At 37.1% G+C, this 24,893-nt stretch overlaps 1 protein-coding gene across 1 annotated transcript in view; it reads right to left on the bottom strand.

The window, feature by feature from the left end:
• The window catches only part of KLF8 (Kruppel like factor 8), an 87,245-nt gene that overhangs the window by 57,818 nt on the left and 4,534 nt on the right, over positions 1 to 24,893 (bottom strand). Inside the window, exon 3 of the mRNA XM_034991493.1 lies at positions 7,114 to 7,187. Coding sequence (XP_034847384.1) covers positions 7,114 to 7,187 — 74 coding nt within the window. The remainder of the gene's footprint in view (positions 1 to 7,113; positions 7,188 to 24,893) is intronic.

Raw genomic sequence — 24,893 nt, 5'->3', positions numbered from 1 at the left:
CAGCGCTCACTGTAGTACATACCCTCCCCAATGTCCATCACCCAGCCACCTCATCCCTCCCACACCCCTCCACTCCAGCAACCCTCAGTTTGTTTCCTGAGATTAAGAGTCTCTTATGGTTTGTCTCCCTCTCTGGTTTCATCTTGTTTCATTTTTCCCTCCCTTCCCCTATGATCCTCTGTAGTGTTTCTCAAAATCCTCATATCAGTGAGATCATATGATACTTATCTTTCTCTGATTGACTTATTTCACTTACCATAATACCCTCTAGCTCCATCCACGTCATTGCAAATGGCAAGATTTCATTTTTTTGATGGTTGCATAATATTCCATTATATATATACATATCACATCTTCTTTATCCATTCGTCTGTTGAAAGGCATCTCGGCTTCTTCCACAGTGTGGCTATTGTGGACATTGCTGTTATGAACATTGGGGTCCATATGGCCCTTCTTTTCTTTTTTTTTTCTTTTTTTTTTTTAATTTTGTTTATTTGACAGAGAGCGAGGGAAGGAACACAAGCAGGGGGAGTGGGAGAGGGAGAAGTAGGCTTCCCGCCGAGCAGGTAGCCTGATGTGGGGCTCGATCCCAGGACCCTGGGATCATGACCTGAGCTGAAGGCAGACGCTTAATGACTGAGCCACCCAGGCGCCCCCATATGGCCCTCCTTTTCACTACATTTGTATCTTAGGGGTAAATAACCAGTAGTGCAATTGCTGGGTCATAGGGTAGCTCTATTTTTAACTTTTTGAGGAACCTCCACACTGTTTCCCAAAGTGGCTGTACCCACTTGCATTCCCACCAACAGTGTAAGACGGTTCCCCTTTCACCACAACTTCTCCAACATTTGTTGTTTCTTGCCTTGTCAATTTTTGCCATTCTAACTGGTGTAAGGTGGTATCTCAATGTGGTTTTGATTTGAATTTCCCTGATGGCTAAAGATGATGAACATTTTTTCATGTGTCTGTTAGCCGTTCATATGTGTTCTTTGAGAAGTGTCTGTTCATGTCTTCTGCCCATTTATTGACTTGATTATTTGTTTTTTGGGTGTTGAGTTTGAGAAATTCTTTATAGATTTTGGATACCAGCCCTTTGTCTGTAGTGTCATTTGCAAATATCTTCTCCCATTCTGCAGGTTGCCTCTTTGTTTTGTTGACTGTTTCCTTTGCTGTACAGAAGCTTTTTATCTTGATGAAGTCCCATAAGTTCATTTTTGCTTTTGTTTCTCTTGCCTTTGGAGATGTGTCTTGATAGAAGTTGCTGTGGCCAATGTCAAAAAGGTTACTGCCTATGTTCTCTAGGATTTTGATGGATTCCTGTTTCACATTGAGGCCTTTCATCCATTTAAGTTTATCTTCATGTATGGTGTTAGAGAATGGTCGAGTTTCATTCTTCTGTATATAGCTGTCCAGTTTTCCCAGCACCATTTATTGAAGAGACTGTCTTTTTTTCCATTGGATATTTTTTCCTGCTTTGTCAAAGATTATTTGACCATAGAGTTGGGGTCCATATCTGGGGTCTCTACCCTGTTCCATTGATCTATGTGTTTGTTTTTGTGCCAGTCCCATGCTGTCTTGCTGATCAATGCATAGAAATCAGTTGCTTTCCTATACACTAACAATGTAACTGTAGAAAGAGAAATTAGGGAATCGATTCCATTTACAATAGCACCAAAAACCATAAGATACTTTGGAATAAACCTAAACAAAGAGGTAAAGGATCTATACTCTAGAAACTACAGAACATTTATGAAAGAAATTGAAGAAGCCACAAAGAGATGGAAAAACATTCCATGCTGATGGATAGGAAGAATAAACATTGTTAAAATGTCTATGCTGCCCAGAGCAGTCTATACTTTCAACGCCATCCTGATCAAAATTCCAATGACATTTTTCAAAGTGCTGGAACAAACAATCCTAAAATCTGTATGGAACCAGAAAAGACCCCGAATCACCAGGGAAATGTTGAAAAAGAAAAAGCTGGGGGCATCACATTGCCTAATTTCAAGCTATATTACAAAGCTGTGATCACCAAAACAAGTGCACTCCTTAATCCCCATCAGCTATTTAACCCATCCACTCACCCCCACACACACCTACCCTCTGGTTACCATCAGTTTGTTTTTTCTAATTAAGAGTCTGTTTCTTGGTTTACCTCTCTCTTTTTTCCCCCCATGATCATTTTTTTGTTTCTTAAATTCCACATATGAGTGAAATCATATGCTATTTTCTTTCTCTGACTGACTTATTTCACTTAGCATACTTTTCTAGCTCCATCCACATCATTGCAAATGGTAAGCTTTCATTCTTTTCATGGCTATTATTTCATTGTATATATGTGTACTACCTCTTCTTTATTCATCCACTGGTCAATGGACACTTGGGGGAAAAGAAAGATTACTGGGTGTAAGAATGCTGAGTAGTTGTATGCTACTTTCTTTTCTATTTTGGAACAGTTGTCTTAAGATGTAATTTACTGTCATACATTCACACATTTAAATATAAAAAAATAAAATAAAATAGCTCTGATTTAGAGCTTGAAAGTGGGAAGGCAAGACTAGAAATAAAATGAAAGAACAAAATACTCCAGTCAGCACAGGAGGAAAAGAGAGGAAAGAGTATTTTTATGGTAGTAAGATAAAGCCCAGTCTCCTAAACAGAAAGAGGAAAGCTGCTCTTGTATACAAGTCCCTTCTAGCTTTGCTCTAGGTTTAAACTAATCATTTTCATGACTGGGTGCACAAGTATGTACATCAAGACATATATGTGCACATTCATTGTTTAAGTCAAAAAGTCAGTTTAACTTTCTGAAACTACAATCCTTCTCCAATAAGGACATCAGGTGTTCATGTATTCAGAGAAAGGACAGGTGATTGGAGTTGAGTATTATTATTAAAGAGGGCACATACTGCATGGAGCACTGGGTGTTATACGCAAATAATGAATCATGGAACACTACATCAAAAACTAATGATATAATGTATGGTGATTAATATAAAATAATTAAAAAAAAAAGTAGAGCCAAAATAAACCTAGAGGGATTTCAAATTTTACATCACCACCATCTCAATAGCATCCGGAAATGTAGCACTATGAGATAAAAGAATTCATCAATTTGTAAAAACTAATGAACTAGGCAATCCTAAAGGCTTGGGAGATAGCATTGAGCATAGTGTCAGCTGCGTCTAGGCAAAATAATGTTAGACATGTATATATGTATGTTGTATGTATGCATGTATATATGTGTGTACATATATTGATTCATTAGGTATTTGATTAGTACCTAGCATGAAAATATGGAAAAATTATTACCTAGCATGAAACTATGAAAAATGTAAACTATAATATGGTGAAGAACTTTTTCTTTCTCAAAGCATCTAAGATTGTTTTGGGGTGCTGTGTTATTTACTATATATTAGAAATATATGTATAACACACTGTATTGGGCTGGATGATGTTCCCCCAAAATATATGTCCACATCCTAATCCCCCGAACCTGTGAATATTACTTTATTTGGAAAAAGTCTTTGCAGATAAACTAAGGATCTTGAGGAGATTATCCTGGGTTATTTGGGTGGGCCCTAAATTCAATGACAAGTGTCCTTAAACAGGTACACAGAGCAGAGACACACACAGAGACACAGAGGAGAAAGCAATGTGAAGATGTAGGTAGATACTGGAGTGCTGAGTCCACAAGCCAAGGAACACCAGCATCCACCAGAAGGTGGAAGAGGCAAGAAACAGATTCTCCCCTAAAACCTTGGAAAGGATCACGGTGATGACACAATTTTGGACTTCTGGACTCTAGAGCCATGAGAGAATACATTTATCTTGTTTTAAGCCACCCAACTGGTGATAATTTGTTGCAGCAACCCCAGGAAACCAATACCCCACATCAAACCCAGAATATAGGTATTTATTTATTTACTTTTAGCTGCACTAAAAGTACTACTTACTACTAAAAGTAAGTAATATTCATAATAAGGATGTTTCAAAAATTGTGTAAGTGGTACATAATAATTAAAGTTTCAGAGACAAAAAATATCAGTGTAAAAACAAGAGATAGTTACATAAATTAGTTGACGACTAGAGAACAAGTACTAAGCAGAGCCACATAAGTAACTGGTACAGATAATTTAGCATTCCAGGAAATCAACTGCACTAAGATTAGTAAGAATAGTTATCAGTGGAAGTTTTATGGAAGAGATGGAATTGAAATTTGGGCCCTAAGAAAAGTTGGGATTTGGTAAATTAGACAGGCTGATTGAAGGACGTTCCAGGCGGAAAGAATGGTGTGGGAAAAGGCGTCACTGAGAACATTTTAGAAATATATGACCCAATTAGATAATATTATTAAAAATTGTTAATTACTTGGGTGTAATATTGTTGATGTACTTATGTATGAGAGTGTCATTTGTAGGTGATGCATGCTGAATTATTTATGGGTGAAGTTTCTCGATGCAAATTACTTTCAAAGGTAAAAAATGAAAGAAAGAGACACAGGGAGTTGAAAGGGGTAGAGAGAGAGTGTGTAAATACATGCAAGTATGTGAGAATATGTGTAAAATTTAACAATATTAAATTGGAGGGGGGAGACATGTATGCTACAATATGAGCCTTAAAGTTGCTCATACACTTTGCCCAACTTCTACGAAATAATCAGAAACTAAAAACAAAAGGCAGTGACAACCAAGTATATTCATTATATTGTACATGGTGATATAGGAATTCAAAGAAGGTTGAGGAGCATGTGTGTACTGAACTAGACAGCCCCCCACTAATCTTATCTCATGACATAAACAAATCATATAATGAGACAAATCAGTAGGCTTCTGCCCACTAGAATGTTGCCAACATTGTATTTTTATAGAACACAAGTTCTGAGCCTTTGTTCCCTGGGACATGGCCAGTGTTCTGTGGCCATGTAACCACAAGCACCCTAGCTTTACTAAAAACATGATATCTTGGAGAAGTCAAGAAACAAAAAAGTTCTTAGATTATCTATTATCCAGAATTTTCTATACATTGAACCAATTTCAAAGTGCCTTCAAATTCTAGAAACTTAGTATACTTAAACAATGCATTGAAAAATAATTTTGGAATTGTACTTAGGTGTACTGAGATTTCAAAATAAGGTATCTATGCATGCTTGACAACATTTCACTGAGTATTTTTTATTACATGTCCAACAGATTTTTGTCTAACACTTATACTCAGCTTCTTTTTAGTATTAATTATGACTTAGCACCAGAAACCAGCAGATGTTCTGCAACAATAAAACAATTAAATAATAAAATAAAATAAAATAATTAGCAAGTGTTGATGTACTAATAGTCCCTAAATGGCAACAGCTACAAGGAAGGTAAATAAAATATTAAATTGGGTTTGGTATTAACACAGTACAAAGGAAAATCACCCCTATGTGCATGTACCTTAAAGTCAATTGTACACCAAAGGCAAAACATTTAATGGTTAAAAACTATTTTTGGTAAAATATGACTCTTAAATGTAAGCCAGATACTTAATCTGGTGACTTAAATAAAGAAACAAAGGGCGCCTGGGTGGCTCAGTTGGTTAAGCATCTGCTTTCGGCTCAGGTCATGATTCCAGGGTCCTGGGGTCAGGTTCAGTGGGGAGTCTGCTTTTCTCTCTTCCTCTGCCCCTCCCCCTGCTTGTGCTCTTTCTCTATCTCTCTCTCTGTCACTCAAATAAATAAAATATTTTTAAAAAGAGAAACAGATAGTTACTGGATACACAAAACTGCATACTCAACTTTATAGACAATTTAAGGGATTTTCAAGGGTAATTTTGACTATATTTGGGTTTTACTCATGGAATGACTTTAAAACTTAAACCTGAACAAAATGGGACTTCCACGTCTAACACAGACTGCTTGCCTGTTAAAAAAATAAAAATCGGGCGCCTGGGTGGCTCAGTTGGTTAAGCGACTGCCTTCGGCTCAGGTCATGATCCTGGAGTCCCGGGATCAAGTCCCACATCGGGCTCCCTGCTTGGCGGGGAGTCTGCTTCTCCCTCTCCCGCTCCCCCCTCTTGTGCTCTTTCTCTCTCTCACTCTCTCTCTCAAATAAATAAATAAAATCTTTAAAAAAAAATAATAAAAATCTTTGTTCTGGGATGTTCCCAAAGTTACAATTTTCTTATCTGTAAGATGGGAATATTAATAATACCTATCTGTGATGATAAATTTTGTGTCAATTTGGGTGGATCACAGTGCTCAGATATTTGGTCAAACATTATTCTGAATGTTTCTGTGAAGATGTTTTTGGGTGAAATTAATATTTAAATTACCGGACTTTGAGTAAAGCAGATTACCCTCCATAATGTGGGTTGGCCTCATTCAATCACTTGAAGACCTTAATAGACAAAGACTAAGCTCCTCCAAGCAAGAAAGAACTCCTTCACCCAACTGCTGTTGGAACTGCAACTCTTCCCTGGCTCTCCAATCTGCCAGCCTACCCCTATTAAATTTTAGATTCATCATAATTCTATAGTCATGTGAGTCAGTTCCTTAAAATCTCTCTCTCCCTCTCAATAGCTAGGTAGATAGATATATTTTATTTTATATATAAATATATATGTATATATGTGATACATACATTGTTATCTATATCTATAGATATAGAGATATAGTTTGTGTGTATATACATACATATATATACATATATGTAGATGGGGAGAGAGAGGGAGATATTGAGACATGCACATTCTGTTGATTCTGTTTCTTTGGAGAACCTAAATACAGTATCCAACAGAGTTATTACGAAGATTAAATAAGATAATGTTTTTAATCTTCAAAGTGTCTGAAATGTGGAACAGTGTTAAGTAAATGACTGCTATTGCCTACCAAGTGTCTAACTTGCCCCTATAGCCTTGACCCTAGAGGTTATATTTCTTTTAGGCCAGATCTATTCCAGTATTCAGACCTGAAACCCAGGCTTTCAAGTACTTCTTAGAAACCTTCCTTCCTTCACCCCTTTTCAGTTCCCAACATTGTTAGAAAAAAAAAAAAAAGAGCTTTAGCTCTATAATGATTACCAGGTACTCAGCACTATTATAGCTCAATATTAGTATCTCATTTTCCTGATAACTGACCTGTTTGAAGCCATGCATTGAGCCACCTTCTGAATTAAGTTGGACTTCCAAGTTGTTTATGAGTTGATCCATATCTGGATAAAAGGCAAGGGACACACAATTTTAGAATAAGATCTAATCCACTATATGCATACAGTATGCCATTTACCCTTGGTTATACCTGTTTGCATTCTATGAACATCATTTTTCAGGACTTACTAGATATTGAGAAGTCAGTGTTTGGATAACATTCTAATTTGTATATTCTACTCATCAAGATGGCCCTGGCTTGTCCCCAACAATATTAGCTGCCCCCCACAAATCCTATATACATGAGAATCTGCTTCTTCCAACTACTCCAACCAGCCCTACCTACAAAAGATCCTGTATGAATATTTACCCTAATGAGCTTCTAAACACATTAGCACCAAATCTCTCTAAGGAAGTATTTTCTGTCTATCTTTCTTAAACACACAAGCTAGGTGGAGTTAATATGAGCAGTCTTCTATTTCCCTGTTCATTTGTCTTTCTATAAAAAGAGAGACTCAGTGGCCTCATTATGCTGCCCTATCTACATCGTCATAATCATTCCTACCAGAAGCACATACCAGTACTTCTTTAACCAGATTTCCTTCGATCTATCTACAGTTTAATCTCACTAAAGAGGAAAACATAGGGCAAGGAAGATAAATCCACAGCTTGCTTATAACTTAGTTGATCAGATTTTGGATTATTCTAAGTGTCTCCAAATCAATTACAATTTAAGACCTGATTGTGTTTCAAAAGGTAGTCCATAAATCAGTTAATCGTTTTCGATGTCAAATACTTTTACCCATAAAAGTGTCCATTTTATAGGTTACTTCACAATAGCCATTTAATACCTAATGCAGTTAAAATACAACAAATACACAATGAGCAAAGAGACAAAATTATAATACAGCCACACAAAAAAGCAAAAAATAAACCTAAAAATAATTCCTTTATTTTTTGAATGTCAGGAATTAAGGAAACCAGTCCTAATTTGATGGCAATAACACACAAAGAATCTTCTATTGAGATGATGAGGAAAACTTTTGTGCCACTACCAAAGAATCTGGAGAATTTTGACACATTAAAATAGCTTCAATTTAGGGGCGCCTGGGTGGCTCAGTTGTTAAGCGTCTGCCTTCGGCTGGGATCATGATCCTGGGGTCCTGGGAAAGCCCCACATCGGGCTCCCTGCTCAGCAGGAAGCCTGCTTCTCCCTCTCACACTCGCCCTGCTTGTGTTCCCTCTCTCGCTATGTCTCTCTCTGTCAAATAAATAAAATCTTTAAAAAAAATAGCTCCAAGTTAGCTACAGTGTATTATGCTAAGAGAAATAAGTTAGTCAGAGAAAGACAAATACCATATGATTTCACTCATATATGGAATTTAAGAAACAAAACAGATGAACCTATGGGATGGGGAAAAAAAGATAGAGGGAAACAAACCATAAGAGAATCTTTATAATAGAGAACAAACTGAGGGTTGATGGAGGGAGGTGGGTGGGGGATGGGCTAGATGGGTGATGGGTATTAAGGAGGGCACTTGTTATGATGAACACTGGGTGTTGTATGTAAGTGATAAACCACTGAATTCTACTCCTGAGCCAATATTGCACTGCATGTTAACTAACTATAGTTTAAATAAACATTTGGAAAAATAAAATAAAAAAATAAAATACCTCTGATTTTATCTCAAAACACATGGATTTTCTTTTCTTTCATCCAAGTATATGAATAGAACTGCTCACATATACATCCATCATTTACCAAATATTTACTGCATAATTACTGTGTGTCAGAGGTTATGCTAGGCACATTGTTATCAGTTTGGGATCTGGATCAACCAGACATAGAGTCAGCAAATGTAGCAGAGAGCACTGACCTGAGAGCTAGATGCCCAGGGATTATATCCTATAATCTTTGTCAAGGCCTTTTCATGTAAGCCTCAACTTCTCCATCTAGAATTAAAAGATTTCAAACTGTTTTCTGCAGAGTCCTAAGGCTTCTCTGAAGCCTCTTGGAGGGTGAGGTCAGGGTTGATGGAGGAAGAAGCATATATTTTTTAATTTATTTATTTTTATTTATTTATTTGACAGAGAGAATGCACAAGCAGGGTGAACAGGAGAGGGAGAAGCAGGCTTCCCGCTGAGCAGGGAGCCCAATGTGGGGCTCGATCCCAGGACCCTGGGACCATGACCTGAGCCGAAGGCAGATGCTTAACCAACTGAGCCACCCAGGTGCCCCAAAGAAGAAGCATATTAAGGAATAAGCACAGAAATCAGACACAGAAAAATCCAATTTCCATTAAACTGTAAGCTCTTTGCAGGCAGGGTTTTTAATCTTTGATATTTTTTTCCACTGATGTATTTCAAGGGGTTAGAATAGTACCTGGCATATGATAGGTGTTCAAACACATACCTGAAGGTTTTTGATGAATGACAGAAAAGGAGAATGAGGAAGTGTGTTTTCCCAAGTACAGGAATTGGACAAGAGTGAAAGAATGAAAGAAAATTAGAGACATTGTGTATAAGAGATGTTTGAGGTGTAATTAACTGTGAAGTATGAGGTGCCAGAGAGGGCAGCTTGTTCTGATTTCAAGGAGGGAAAAAGGGGATGCAAAGGCAGAAAAAGAATGTTAGGTCAGATGACTGTCATATAGTCCACAGGGGGGCACCACGGAACCAGGAGAATTTGCTTGGTTGCTGCCAGAAACATTTGTAGGAGAGAGTGAGTGAATTTGGTTCTTTCCATTCACCTATCCTTTCACTAGATGTCATCATTTTTAGCCAGACCATCTTACAAAAGCCATATCCTATCTGGTCTTCTTTAATTTCTATGGCTTATAAGACAGCAGGGCTGAGGAAGCAGAGTGACTTTGACAAGATATTTATTCCCTATAAACCTAAGACTTTTCACCTGCCAGAGGCAGGGTGGTGGTGGTAGTACTGATTTAATAGGGTTAATATGAGGATTCCTTGAATTACACTTAAAACAGTTCTTGTCATATAAAAAGTTCTCAATAGCTATTATTATCATCACTACCATTATTATTGTTGATGGCCAGAATCTTTAGCCTTAGCCCAGTAGGTTATCTCCTAGGCATCAAGCAAGTCTTTCCTACACAATGTGTTCACAAACCTCTCCATATCTTATGTTTACAATCTCAATTTTTAGCACCACCATCAGTCTAAAAACCTGAGAGTCAGTCACCTTTGATTTCATTCTCACCATCTCCAGCCAACTGGTTATCAGTTGCAATTAATTCTACAGCAGAAATATCTTTTAAATGTACCCCTTCATCATCTTCTAGTCACTTCTCCTTCTAGCCATGGTAAAAAGGTGTGGGCTCTAGAGTGAGTGCCTACAGTCACATCCTGGCTCTGTAACTTCTTTTTTTAAAGATTTTATTTATTTATTTTAGAGAAAGGCAGGGGGAGGGGCAGAGAGAGATGGAGAGAGAGAATCTCAAGCAGACTCCCTGCTGAGTGTGGTGCCCCAAGCAGGGTTCAATCCCACAACCCTGACACCATGACCTGAGCTGAAATCAAGAGTCAAGTCCCATGCTTAATGGACTGAGACACCCAGGCACCCCCTGCTTCTGTAACTTCTTAACAATAAGAACTTGGACAAGTTTTTCCTACCTCCCTCTGTCTGTTTCCCCATCTGCAAAAGGGGAATAATAGTAGTACCAGCTTGTAGAGTTGTCATAAGGATTTATCAAGTTAATATGCATTCAAGTATTTACAACACTTCCTGGCACAAAGAGGCATTGTCTGTCTGTTTCCCTGACCATCAGGTGAGCCCCCCAGTAGTTAACTAGTAACTATTACCTACCTTCTTTTGTATCTTTTAGCAGAGTATCTCCTCTGCTAAATAATGTGCTATTAGTGTCCAATGTGCTAATTAATGTCCAATGAATGAATGATAGTGGGAATAAGGAAGGGTATTTAACAGCAATTATATTATAATATTAGATAATACCAATATTATTTAATAGCAATAATCAAGGAGTCTGGGTAATACTTATTGCCCCACTCATACCACCAATATTTTAGTCAAATGACATAAGGGAGATAGCTGACAATTAGGAATGTCTCAGCCATTTCTGCTTAGTATCCTCTCACTTGAAAAACAGCCAAACTGGAATAGCCAATAGGTAACTCTTAGATAACTCTGGACAACATTCTAAATGTTAGTGGGAGTATATATAGAGAAAGCTATCCGAAAGGTGTGTAAACTCTTCCTTTAAAAAAATGTTTTAATATTTACTCAGCCAAAATTTAAAATTGAAGGAAATTTGGGCCTATAGAATGGTCTTAAAGAAAGCTCAGTTTTTCTAAAAAAAAAAAAAAGAGAGAGAGAGAGAGAGAAAGAGAGGACTTTTTAAACCTTTTGCTTTTCTCTAGAGTTGGAGCTTCTGCTGTGTCTGGAACCAGACAGTTGCACAGAAGCTGTGAAGAAAGTGGTGAGGAAATGTCCAAAGGGATTTAAGGTATGTCCTGGGCCATTGAGATGTGTATTATACAGTCAGGAGGGCTTTAGAAATACAAATTACCTACTTGAGATAATAACCATCTTTCTGCCTGGATTGGCTCTTCAAGCATTTGTGTCTGGAAGCTGGACTTTTTGGTCCTTCCCCTGAGGGAGTACTAGAGAAGGAAATAGAGGAGGAGATAGGGAGGACTGAGCCTCATCCATAGCGGGTCAATGTCTCACATATGCAGAAAATCACAAACCATATTCCAGGGACTATGATCAGAGAAATTTGATTTGGTTACTTTATCTTCATCATGTTTCCAGGTTTATTTTGTTACCAAAGTGGCATTTTCCACAGTGATCTGTTTGTTTTATGAAAGTGAACAGTTTGTTTAAGGTAGAGGAGCAGATGGCTGGCTAATAGACCATATCTCACTCTTCGGTCAGCCCTGAGAGGGAAAATGTCTAGGGACAAAAGTGAGCAGTTAAACCTTTAAGGTGGAAACCAAGGAAGAGTCATTGGGATGTACAACTTCAAAATCAAGCAAAACACTGGGGACCCTAAGAGACTTAAGAAAGTACCCAGTGTCTAAACAAGATAGAGCATTTGGACAATACAAATAATAATTCCTCAATTGTATCTACATAGCTTTACAGTAAGGACATAGTTTTCATATATCATTCCCATTTCACTGATAATGAATTTGGAGGCCCAAGGTTATATAGTTTAGAAATCATGGAATCAAAACTGGAATTATTATCCTCTGACTCAAATTACAGTGCTCCCTCACTACTTTCCAATATCATAAATCTGGTAAGCATCTTCTTTTTTAAAAAAAAATACAACTATCTGCTAAAAGAAGTTTAAGGACAACAAACCAATCATTTTGGAAGATTTGAGCAGATATCATTCACTTTCAACCTCTGATCTGTAAGAAATGCTGGAACTATTGAAAATTGAAAATCAGTATTTTAGAGTTTTGAGATTATAAGTAATTTTTAAAAAGTATTACTTGTATCTTTAATATTAGAAAAAGATAACTAAAGAACAACTAGAATACACATATATTTTCAGACAGTTTAATTGTGTGTCTTCCAGGGGAATAGAAAGTACTTTTGGGATGGGCCTCTGGGAAAACCTTCAGGCTACTTTGCAGTATGACATTAACAATAGAATGGTGATAAAAGACCAAAAATTGCCAACATTCACTGAGTACTTACTATGTTCCAGATACTGTCCTAAGAACAAATACTTGTATTAGCTCATTTAATCTTCATAATTCTCAGTGGGCACATTATTTCTTCATTTTTAAAATGGGGAAACTGAAGCACAGAGAGATAAAGTAGATTATCCCCAAATCACCCAGCTAGTAAATGGCAGAACTGAGATTTGAACTATAGCAGTCTAGCACTATAATGAAGCTATAATTCTCTTTGACCTGAGAGCCAGTGAAATCCCCCAGCTCCTGCTTGAAGCAGATCACATAATGGAGAGTAAGTGGTTACTGGAAACAAACTACCTAATAAAAGAAGATTGCAAGATCCTCATTTCCCCCAAATAGGGTCACACCTATCACCACAGGAACCACTGGAAAACAAAAATTCAAAGAACCCCCACATGTGGCATCTCAGCAGGTAGCTCACTATGATTTTAAAAGTATATTGTACAAATACAGTCTCAGTGTTTTAGAACTAGTCTCCTTGTCCTGTACTGTCATCAAAAGGTAAATTTATTTTTAACGGGCGCCTGGGTGGCTCAGTTGGTTAAAAGGTAAATTTATTTTTAAACAATAATTAATCTTACATGCAATAAACTGACAGAATGTATATTAAAAGTACTATAATTAAAGAAAGAAGTATGAAAAAAATGGGAAAATCTTTTAACTAGGAGATGGGGAACCTAGGTTCTAGTCCAGGCTCCACTGTTATCTAGCAATGTCATTTTGAGTAAACTACTTAGCCCTTTTCAGGTCTCTTCAGTTATAATATTGTATGATATATAGTTTTATGATTAAGACATACAAGGAAGATCTAGAATATCTTTCCAAGTTTCTGCTTAATCTGTGAAATTAAATTCAAGAAAAGCAATTAAGTTCTCCACAAAATTAGGTGAACTTGAGTGTAACTCGCACAGCATTAAAAAAATCTTTTTATTATGTATAATTTCAAATGCATACAAAAATAAAGATGATCCCCCATGTGCCTATTACAAGCTTCAGTGATTTTCAGCTGATGGAAAATCTTGTTTCATCTGTACCCCCACCACTCCCCCCACAACTCACTGGGTATTTTTAGGCAAATCCCAGATATCATATTATTTCATTCCTATGGCATTTCCAATAGGACATATTTAATCTTCACAATCCCTGTGAGGTAGGTACTATTGTTGATTCCATTATACACATGAGGAAATAGAGGCTCAGAGAGAGTAAGTAAGCCCAAGGTCCCATAGCTGGTAAATTATTGGGATTTGAATCCAGGGATGATGTCTGATACCAAAGCTTCTTTACCCCTTATAGTACTTGATACTATCCTGTACTTTTGAATAGTTGGATGATGTTGACGATCATAATACTGGAGGTGATTTTATACCTTAGCAGTGAGCTCTATGATTAAACATTTGCAGAGAGTATTAAAGGATTCCCACTAATCATGATGTTAACCATCTAAGAATACAGAGCTCCAGCATGGCATTAAGTCATCAGTTTAGAAAAAGGACAAAGAGCCACAATAGTATAAGCTCATTGCTCTATAATATCATGTAAAATCTCATGCAATTCACTTAAATACACCATTATTTCATGTAATAGTCTCCTCCAACAAATTAAACATGGTGCCACTGCAGCAACCAAAAAGAATTTACAATACAGTGGTCCTTGTCAATGGTTAGTACAACAAGTGTTTAAAGGTAGAGACTTTATCTCTTGAATGGCCTTTCCACTCACTGCCTGGGCTCAGAAGCACCAAGTCAAGAAGTTCTAGAAGAGTCCTGGGCCATCTCAATTTGTAGGACAAGAGGTCAGGTTAATAAAGGAACCAATAATCATCAAGGCTACATATTGATTATTATTATTTTTCAAGGCTACATATTAATTTTATTATTTTTCAAGGCTACATATAGATTCTAGAATATAGTTACAAAAACTAGAGGAACTACACAATGTACATTTATCAGAACTAGTTTTAAAAAAACAAGAAAATAGATTCACATCATACATTCCTATTCTAATTTAAGATGAAACAAGATAACTGACAGCACAGAAATAAACAAAAAAGCTAGGATGATCAGCCCCAAATAATTAAAAGTTAACTATATGCTTAACATTATGAAGATCTTCCTGAAGATATTGCACCTTGTTTGTGAGTTTGTAATTCAGAGGAGATAAAATGGAAGAGAAATGCAGAAAAAATGAAAGATACTCTAGAGGGATAAAGGATCAATTTTTTAAAATTAAAAAAAAAAGGAGCTAGGTCAAGGAATTTGCATGGTTACATTTGAGAAAAAAGGAAGTAGAGAAAAGACTGTCTTGATAATTATCTTTAAAGGCACACATTAGGAATGTGGAGAAAGCAGAAGTGTTATATTATTATTGGAGATTATAGTCGACTTAAAGAGAAACTTAGTGATAATATTCAAGTCTTTACAGATCTACCAAATACCCAACACTGTAGTAGACACTGTGTGTTTGAGAGGGAAAAGCAGATAATGGTAGATTTCCACCTGGTCCCTACTTAGTCTCTACCCTCAGGGAACTTGCAGTCTAGGTCAAACAGAAAAAATTGGCAGCCCATAGTAGATGCTGGCTTATTCTCACAGTGATGTGAAAAATTAAAATCAAATTAGCTAATAATCTTTCAAAAGCAGATTTCTTTTTTTTAAATCCATTTTTTGCTTTTCTGAAAAAATTGGGAGATCTTACAACATGGAATCTACACTAGCATGGAGAAAAATTAGCTAGAGCTGATTAATGGGTGCTCCTTTTATACAGTGCATGCTTTTCTTATTTTATTTTATTTTAATTTTTTTAATTTAATTTAATTTAATTTTAATTTAATTTTTATTTTATTTATTTTTATTTTATTTTTTATTTTTTATTTTTTATTTTATTTTATTATTTATTTTTATTTTATTTTATTATTTTATTTTATTTTATTATTTTATTTTATTTTATTATTTTATTTTTATTTTATTTTATTATTTTATTTTATTTTATATTTTATTTTATTATTTTATTTTATTTTTTATTTTATTTTATTTTATTTTATTTATTTTATTTTATTTTATTTTGTTATGTTATGTTATGTTGTTATGTTATGTTATGTTATGTTATGTTATGTTAGTCACCGTATAATACATCATTAGTTTTTGATGTAGTGATCCATGATTCATTGTTAGAAAATAAGATAGAGAGATTACAGATTCCAGGTCTATGTGGTGAGATAAAACTAAGAATAAAACAATAGCAACCAAACATCACAAGACAATAGATGCTGCAGTGCTGGATTATGATTTGAGGCTATGAGCACTAATTAGAAGAGGAGACAGCTAAAAGTGGAATAGTAAGAAAAAAATCCAAAGAAATGACCTGTGGTGAGATGGGCCTTGAGGATCTAAAATTGGTCAAGAAAAGACAGAAAGGAAATCCAGTAAGAAGAAGAGTAAGTAGACTATGCACTCTGTGAAGGCAAGGGTTCCATCTAAATTATTCACCACTCTAACCACAGCTTCTAGCATGATGCCTAGAACTTTGTAGGCATCTGGTAAATGTTGCAAAGCGAAGGATAATGGCATAATTTTTAAAAATGTGTTTTAAGGAAGATACCCTGTCAGCAGTCTACAGAATATAGAAGGCAGAAAAAATCAAGGTATAACTAGAAGCTATTAGAATATTCTTTTCTTATCATGGTAAGAGCTTACAAAGGTGTCACAAACTCAATACCTAGAAGAGCCTGGCAGGTTAAGGTTACCTAAGCCAGATGGGGAATATGGTGAACTGAGAATACATGTCCTATCCAAAAGGGGAGGGAGGGAGCAGCTCATCAACTCCACATAATTGTTGACAAGAGGGAATACTGGAGCAGTATCTTCTGATTATTCAAGAGAAACTGGAATTCTGAGTTTTAATTAAAATATGATTTTGAAATTCTGGTAATCAATCATTTTTTTCAAAGTATGTGTCTGGGCAAACTGACATACTGGTGCTAAAGACTGAATTGTGTCCCCCACTCCCAAATTCATATGTTGAAGCCCTAAACCCCAATGTGACTTTAGGGCCTTTATGGAAGTAATTAAGGTTAAATGAGGTCATAAGGGTAGGGCCTTCATCCAAGGGGATTAGGGTCCTTATAAGAAAAGACACCAGAGAGCTCACTCTTTTTCTCCAGGAGCACAGAGAAGAGGTTATATGAGCATACAAGGCAAAGACAGCCTTCTACATGCCAGGAAAAGGGTTCTCACCAGAACCTGGTCATGCTGGTACCTTTATCTCAGACTTCCAGCCTCCAGAACTGTAAGAAAATAAATTTCTGTTTTAATCCTCTTAGTCTATGGTATTTTGTTATAGCAGCCCTAGGAAACTAATAAACATACAAGGTTTTTTATTGCTGTTACAAACACTGCAAATGTTGGGAAATATACTAAGTGCTATTCAATAGAAGACTTTAATAAACTGTGGCTCATCCATATACAGTTGACCCCTGAACAATGGAGTTAGGGGAGCTGACCCTTACACAGTCAAAAATCCACATATAACTTCTGACTCCCAATAACTTAACTACTAAGAGCCTATTGTTGGGGCACCTGGGTGGCTCAGTCGTTAAGCGTCTGCCTTCGGCTCAGGTCATGATCCTGGGGTCCTGGGATCGAGTCCCACATTGGGCTCCCTGCTCAGCAGGAAGCCTGCCTCTCCCTCTCCTACTCCCCCTGCTTGTGTTCCTGCTCTAGCTACCTCTCTCTGTCAAATAAATAAATAAAATCTTAAAAAAAAAAAGAGCCTATTGTTGACCAGAAGCCTAACCAATACTATAAACAGTTGATTAACATATATTTTGTATATTATATGTATTATATACTGTATTCTTATAATAAAGCTAGAGAAAAGAAAATGGTATTAAGAAAATCATAAAGAGGGGGGCACCTGGATGGCTCAGTCAGTTGAGGGTCCTACTCTTGATTTTGGCTCAGGTGGTGATCTCAGGGTCATGAGACTGAGCCCTGCCTGGGGCTCCACTCTGAGCATGAAGCCAGTTTAAGATTTTTTCTCCTTCTCTCTCTGCCTGCACCCCCGGGCTTGTGCGCATGCTCGCTCACTCTCTAAAAAAGAAATCATAAGGAAGAGAAAAATATATTTGTAGTACTGTACTGTGTTTATATAAAAAAAAAAATCCAAGTATAAGTGGACTCACATAGTTCAAACCCATGTTGTTCAAGGGTCAACTGCAGTGAAAAACTATGCAGTCACAGAAAAGATTTTAGGTATTTCTTTACATCAGATATGGAAAGGTCTCCAAAGTATATTTCAAGTAGACAAAGCAAGGTGTAGAGCAATATACAGAGAGTCTAAAAGTGAAGGGGAAGAAAAAATGTATGCATTTACTCATTTTTTGATATGCATAAAATGTCTGTGGAAGGATCCCTAATAAGCATAACTTTAGTTGCCTCCAGTGAGGCAAAATGAGTGCCTAGGGGACAGGACTAAGAGGGAGACTCATTACTGTATATCCTTTTGTATATTTTGACTTTTGAGCAACGTGGAATGCATTACCAATTTAAAATAAATTTTTAAATAAAAAAAATTAACAATTTAGGGCAAACAAAATGTGTGTGAGCTGTTTTTGGTCTGTAGGCTAATTGTTTGTACTTCTGGACTAAGTTAAGGTGGTGTCAGAATAAAAAGAAAGGAACTGATGCTAGATACAAAGGGGAAAAAAAAATAACAGCCCTTGGCAACAAGGTAGATAAAAAACTGAGGAAGAGGGAAAAGCTGATGCCAGCATTTTGAGCGTGGAGTATGGGAACCACAACAACCATATTTCCCCCACTGTTTACTACACTGTCATTTATTCTTCTAAGTGCTTTATAAAATTAACATATTTGTTCCTTACTGCAACCTTATAAGGTAGTTTCTACTAGTAACCTCAATTCGTCAATGAGAAAACAAGTGCAGACCTGAAATAACCTCATTAAGATTATGACGATGGTAAGCTGCATGACCAGGGAGATGAAAAGAAGTTTGGAATGAGGGATGGGGGAAGAGTCTAGGAGAGATGATGAATTCTATTTTAGAAATGATGAGTTTGAGGATACAATAAAATGGTCAAAATGCTAGTGATTTGATACCTGTATTGGTAACAAATACCTGGATTTGGCTACAGAGTAACATTATATCTTCTTAATTTAAAATGTTTAATAATCCCAGAGTTTAGTTTGCCCACATTACATATATTTAGTTGAAGTACAAGATACCATCTTTTAGTTTATTACACAAAGCACCTAGCATGTTACAGACATTTAACTCCAGAATCTTGCCCCACTACTCTACCTTCTACTCCAAACACACAAGCAACATGTAAATAAAATAAATCACTTAAAGTAACAAAAATGATGACACTCTCCACTTATGAAATATGTATTAGAAGTCAGGCACTGGGTCCAAAGTTTTACTTACATTATTTATAATTACAAATTACTGTATTATTTTAGAGGTGAGGAAGCTAAGGCTAGATGATAAAGCTGAGTTGGGAATAATATATACATCAGAAACCCAACTTCAGGTATAAAATCCAAATTGAGGGTACCTGGGTGACTCCATCACTTAAGTCTCTGATTCTTGGTTTTGGCTCAGGTCATGATCTCAGGGTCCTGGAATCCAGACCCACCTCAGGCTCTGAGCTCAGCAGAGAGTCTGCTGGAGATTCTCTCTCTCTCTCCCTCTGGCCCTTCTCACTCTCTCAAATAAATATATAAATAAATCTTTTAAAAATCCAAAAATTGAAAACATTATTATGTGAGCATCAGAAAGTAAGTCAAACAAGTTCTCACAGTTTCTTTGGGTAAACTAGTTGAGCTTGATACGACAGTTACTCATTCCCACTCTACTTAGTAATAAGATGGCAATTGTACTAGATGATCATCTAGATCAATAATTGCAATCAGGAAAAAGATGGTGGAGGAGAAAGAAACGCAGAAATCTGCCAGGGAAAGTGCCAGAAAACAAAAGCCCTAAAAAACTGGTTCCCACTGTGCCCATCACCCGCCACGGAGGGTGGGGGCAGGGCAACTCTGCACAAAAAGAGTTGCCTGAGTAACAGCACGGCAGGCCCCTGCCCCTGAAGACAGGCTGGGAGAACAAGAGGCCAGCAACCCCAAGGTCCCTAGAAAACAGGTGCATCTTGCTTGGGTTCTGGTCAATAATTTGGACTCTATACATTCCCTCAACCACCCATCAACAGAATGACTAGGAGGAGAAACCCCCAAAATAGGAAAGACTCAGAGATTATGACTTATGCCGCAGACTTACAAATGGATGCAAATATAACCAAGAAGTCGGGGATGGAATTCAGGCTAGCAATTGTGAAGACAATGGCTAGAAAGGAGAAATCGATTAATGGTAACACAGAGTCTCTAAGGGCAGAAATGAAAGCTGAATTGGCAGAACTTAAAAATGCTATCAGTGAGATCCAATCTAATTTAGATAATCTAACAGCTAGGGTAAGTGAGGCAGAAGAACGAATAAGTAACCTGGAAGACAATTTAATAGGTAAAAAGGGAAAAGGAGGCCAGGGAAAAACAACTGAGAAACCATGAAAATAGAATCAGAGAAATAAGTGACACCATGAAGCATTCCAATGTCAGAATAATTGGAATCCCAGAGGGATTGGAGAAAAAAAGAGGACTAGAAGATATATTTGAGCAAATCCTAGCAGGGAACTTCCCTAATCTGGGGAATGAAGCAAACATTTGTGTCCTAGAGGCAGAGAGGACCCCTCCCAAGATCAAGGAAAACAGGCCAACACCCCGGCATGTAATAGGAAAACTCGCAAATCTTAGAACCAAGGAAACCATCTTAAGGGCAGTTAGGGGGAAGAGATTCCTACGTACAGAGGGAGGAACATCAGAATAATGTCAGACCTATCCACAGAGACCTGGCAAGCCAGAAAGGCCTGGCAAGACACATTCTGGGTATTAAATGTGAAGAACATGCAGCCAAGAATACTTTATCCGGCAAGGCTATCATTTAGAATGGATGGAGACATGCAGAGCTTCCAGGACCAGCAGAAATTGAAAGAATATGTGACCACTAAGCCGGCCCTGCAAGAAATATTAAGGGGGGTTCTATAAAAGGAGAAAGACCCCAAGAGTCATATACAACAGAAATTTACAGGGACAATCTATAAAAACAATGTCTTCACAGGAAACATGATGATAATTAATTCATATCTTTCAATAATCACTCTCAACATGAATAGCCTAAATGCTCCCATAAAATGGCACAGGGTTGCAGATTGGATAAAAAGACAGGACCCATCCATATGCTGTCTACAAGAGACTCATTTTGAACCTAAAGATAGATCCGGACTGAAATTGAAGAGATGGGGATCCATCTTCCATGCCAACGGACCTCAAAAGAAAGCTGGGGTAGCAATTCTTATATCACACAAATTAGATTTTAAACTAAAGTCTGTAGTTAGAGACAGTAGGACACTATATCATTCTTAAAGGGTCTATCCAACAAGCTCTAACAAATGTAAATATCTATGCCCCCAACATGGGAGCGGCCATCTACATAAGCCAACTGTTAACCAAAATAAAGAGTCATATTGATAACAATACGTTAATTGTAGGAGACCTCACTACTCCACTCTCAGCAATGGACAGATCACCTAAGCAGAAAATCAATAAGGAAACAAGAGCTTTGAATGATACACTGGGCCAGATGGACCTCATAGGTATTTATAGAACATTCCACCCTAAAACAACAGAATACTCATTCTTCTCGAACGCGCATGGAACTTTCTCCAGAATAGACCACATACTGGGTCACAAATCAGGGCTCAACCGATACCAAAAGATTGAGATTATTCCCTGCATATTCTCAGACCACAATGCTCTAAAACTGAAACTCAATCACAAGAAAAAATTTGGCAGAAATTCAAACACTTGGAAGCTAAAGACCACTCTGCTCAAGAATGTTTGGGTCAACCAAGAAATCAAAGAAGAACTTAAACAATTCATGGAAATCAATGAGAACGAAACACATTGGTCCAAAACCTATGGGATACTGCAAAGGCGGTCCTAAGGGGGAAATACAGAGTCATCCAAGCCTCACTCAAAAAAATAGAAAAATTCCGAATTCACCAACTAACTCTACACCTTAAAGAACTAGAGAAAAAGCAACAAAGGATGCCTAAGCCACGCATTAGAAGAGAAATAATTAAGATTAGAGCTGAGATCAATGAATTAAAAACCAGAAACACAGTAGATCAGATAAAAGAAACAAGAAGTTGGTTCTTTGGAAGAATCAATAAGATCGATAAACCACTGGCCAGACTTCTCCAAAAGAAAAGAGAAAGGACCCAAATTAATAAAATGATGAATGAAAGGGGAGAGACCACGACTAACACCAATGAAATAGAAACAATTATTAGATATTATTATCAACAATTCTATGCCAAGAAACTGAGCAATCTGGATTACATGGATGCCTTCCTGGAAACCTATAGGCTGCCAAGACTGAAACAGGAAGAAATTGACAACCTGAATAGGCCAATAACCAGTAATGAGATTGAAGCAGTGATCCAAAACCTCCCAAAAAACAAGAGTCCAGGGCCTGATGGATTCCCTGGGGAACTCTACCAAACATTCAAAGAAGAAATAATACCTATTCTACTGAAGCTGTTTCAAAAAATAGAAACAGAAGGAAAACTTCCAAACTCATTCTATGAGGCCAGCATTACCTTAATCCCCAAACCAGGCAAAGACCCCATCAAAAAGAATTTCAGACCGATATCCCTGATGAATATGGATTCCAAAATCCTCAACAAAATCCTAGCTAATAGGATCCAACAATATATTAAAAGGATCATCCACCACGACCAAGTGGGATTTATCCCCGGGATGTAAAGGTGGTTCAACATTTGCAAATTAAGCAGTGTGATACAACACATTAATAAGAGGAGAGAGAAGAACCACATGGTCCTCTCAATTGATGCAGAAAAATCATTTGACAAAATACTGCATCCTTTCCTGAATAAAACTCTTTAGAATATAGGGACAGAGGGAACATTCCTCAAGTTCATAAAATCCATCTATGAAAAACCCACAGCAAATATCATCCTCAATGGGGAAAAGCTGAGAGCCTTTCCCTTCAGATCAGGAACATGTCAAGGATGCCCACCTTTGCCACTATTGTTCAACATAGTACTAGAAGTCCTAGCAACAGCAATCAGACAACAAAAAGAAATAAAAGGCATTCAAATTGACAAGGAAAAAGTCAAACTCTCTTTTTTCGCAGATGACATGATACTTTATGTGGAAAACCCAAAAGACTCCACCCCCAAATTACTAGAACTCATCCAGCAATTCAGTAATGTGGCAGGATACAAAATCAATGCACAGAAATCAGTTGTTTTCTTATACACTAACAATGCAACCGTAGAAAGAGAAATTAGAGAGACGATTCCATTTACAATAGCACCAAAAACCATAAGATACCTTGGAATAAACCTAACCAAAGAGGTAAAGGATCTATACTCTAGGAACTACAGAACACTCGTGAAAGAAATTGGAGAAGACACAAAAAGATGGAAAAATATTCCATGCTCTTGGATCAGAAGAATAAACATTGTTAAAATGTCTATGCCACCCAGAGCAATCTATACCTTCAATGCCATCCCGATCAAAATTCCAATGACATTTTTCAAAGTGTTGGAACAAACAATCCTAAAATTTTGTGAAATCAGAAAAGACCCCGAATCACCAAGGAAATGTTGAAAAAGAAAAACAAAGCTGGGGGCATCCCGTTGCCTGATTTCAAGCTTTATATTACAAAGCAGTGATCACCAAGACAGCATGATACTGGCACAAAAACAGACATATAGACCAATGGAACAGAATAGAGAGCCCAAATATGGACCCTCAACTCTATGGTCAAATAATCTTCAACAAAGCAGGAAAAAACATGCAATGGAAAAAAGACAGTCTCTTCAATAAATGGTGCTGGGAAAATTGGACAGCCACATGCAGAAGAATGAAACTTGACCATTCTATAACACCATACACAAAGATAAACTCAAAATGGATGAAAGACCTCAATGTGAGACAGGAATCCATCAAAATCCTAGAGAAGAACGTAGGCAGTAACCTCTTTGACATCGGCCACAGCAACTTCTTTCAAGATACATTTCCAAAAACTAGCAAGACAAAAACAAAAATGACCTTTTGGGACTTCATCAAGATAAAAAGCTTTTGCACAGCAAAGGAAACATTCAACAAAACAAAGAGGCAACCCACAGAATGGGAGATGATATTTGCAAATGACACTACAGATAAAGGGCTGGTATCCAAGATCTATAAAGAACTTCTCAAACTCAACACCCAAAAAACAAATAATCAAGTCAAAAGTGGGCAGAAGATTTGAAAAAACACTTCTCTGAAGACATACAAACGGCTAACAGACACATGAAAAAATGTTCATTATCATTAGCCATCAGGGAAATTCAAATCAAAACCACATTGAGATACCACCTTACACCAGTTAGGATGGCAAAAATGGACAGGGAAAGAAACAACAAAGTTGGCGAGGTTGTGGAGAAAGGGGAACCCTCTTACACTGTTGGTGGGAATGCAAGTTGGTACAGCCACTTTGGAAACCAGTGTGGATGTTACTCAAAAAATTAAAAATAGAGCTACACTATGACTCAGCAATTGCACTCCTGGGTATTTACCCCAAAGACACAGATGTAGTAAAAGGAAGGGCCATATGCACCCCAATGTTCTTCGCAGCAGTGTCCACAATAGCCAAAGTGTGGAAAGAGCTGAGATGCCCTTCAACAGATGAGTGCATAAAGAAGATGTGGTCCATATATACAATGGAATATTACTCAGCCATCAGAAAGGATGAATACCCAACTTTTACATCAACATGGATGGGACTGGCGATTATGCTAAGTGAAATAAGTCAAGCAGAGAAAGTCAATTATCATATGGTTTTACTTATTTGTGGAACATAAGGAAGGCATGGAGGACATTAGGATAAGGAAGGGAAAAATGGGGGAGGAATCAGAGGGGGAGATGAACCAT

The sequence above is a fragment of the Mirounga leonina genome, unplaced genomic scaffold (genome assembly GCF_011800145.1).
Source record: "Mirounga leonina isolate KUSES-001 unplaced genomic scaffold, KU_Mleo_1.0 Mir_101529, whole genome shotgun sequence".
Taxonomy (NCBI): Eukaryota; Metazoa; Chordata; class Mammalia; order Carnivora; family Phocidae; genus Mirounga; species Mirounga leonina.
The sequence above is the reverse complement of the archived record's forward strand: the minus strand, read 5'-3'. Positions and strand labels throughout refer to the sequence as shown.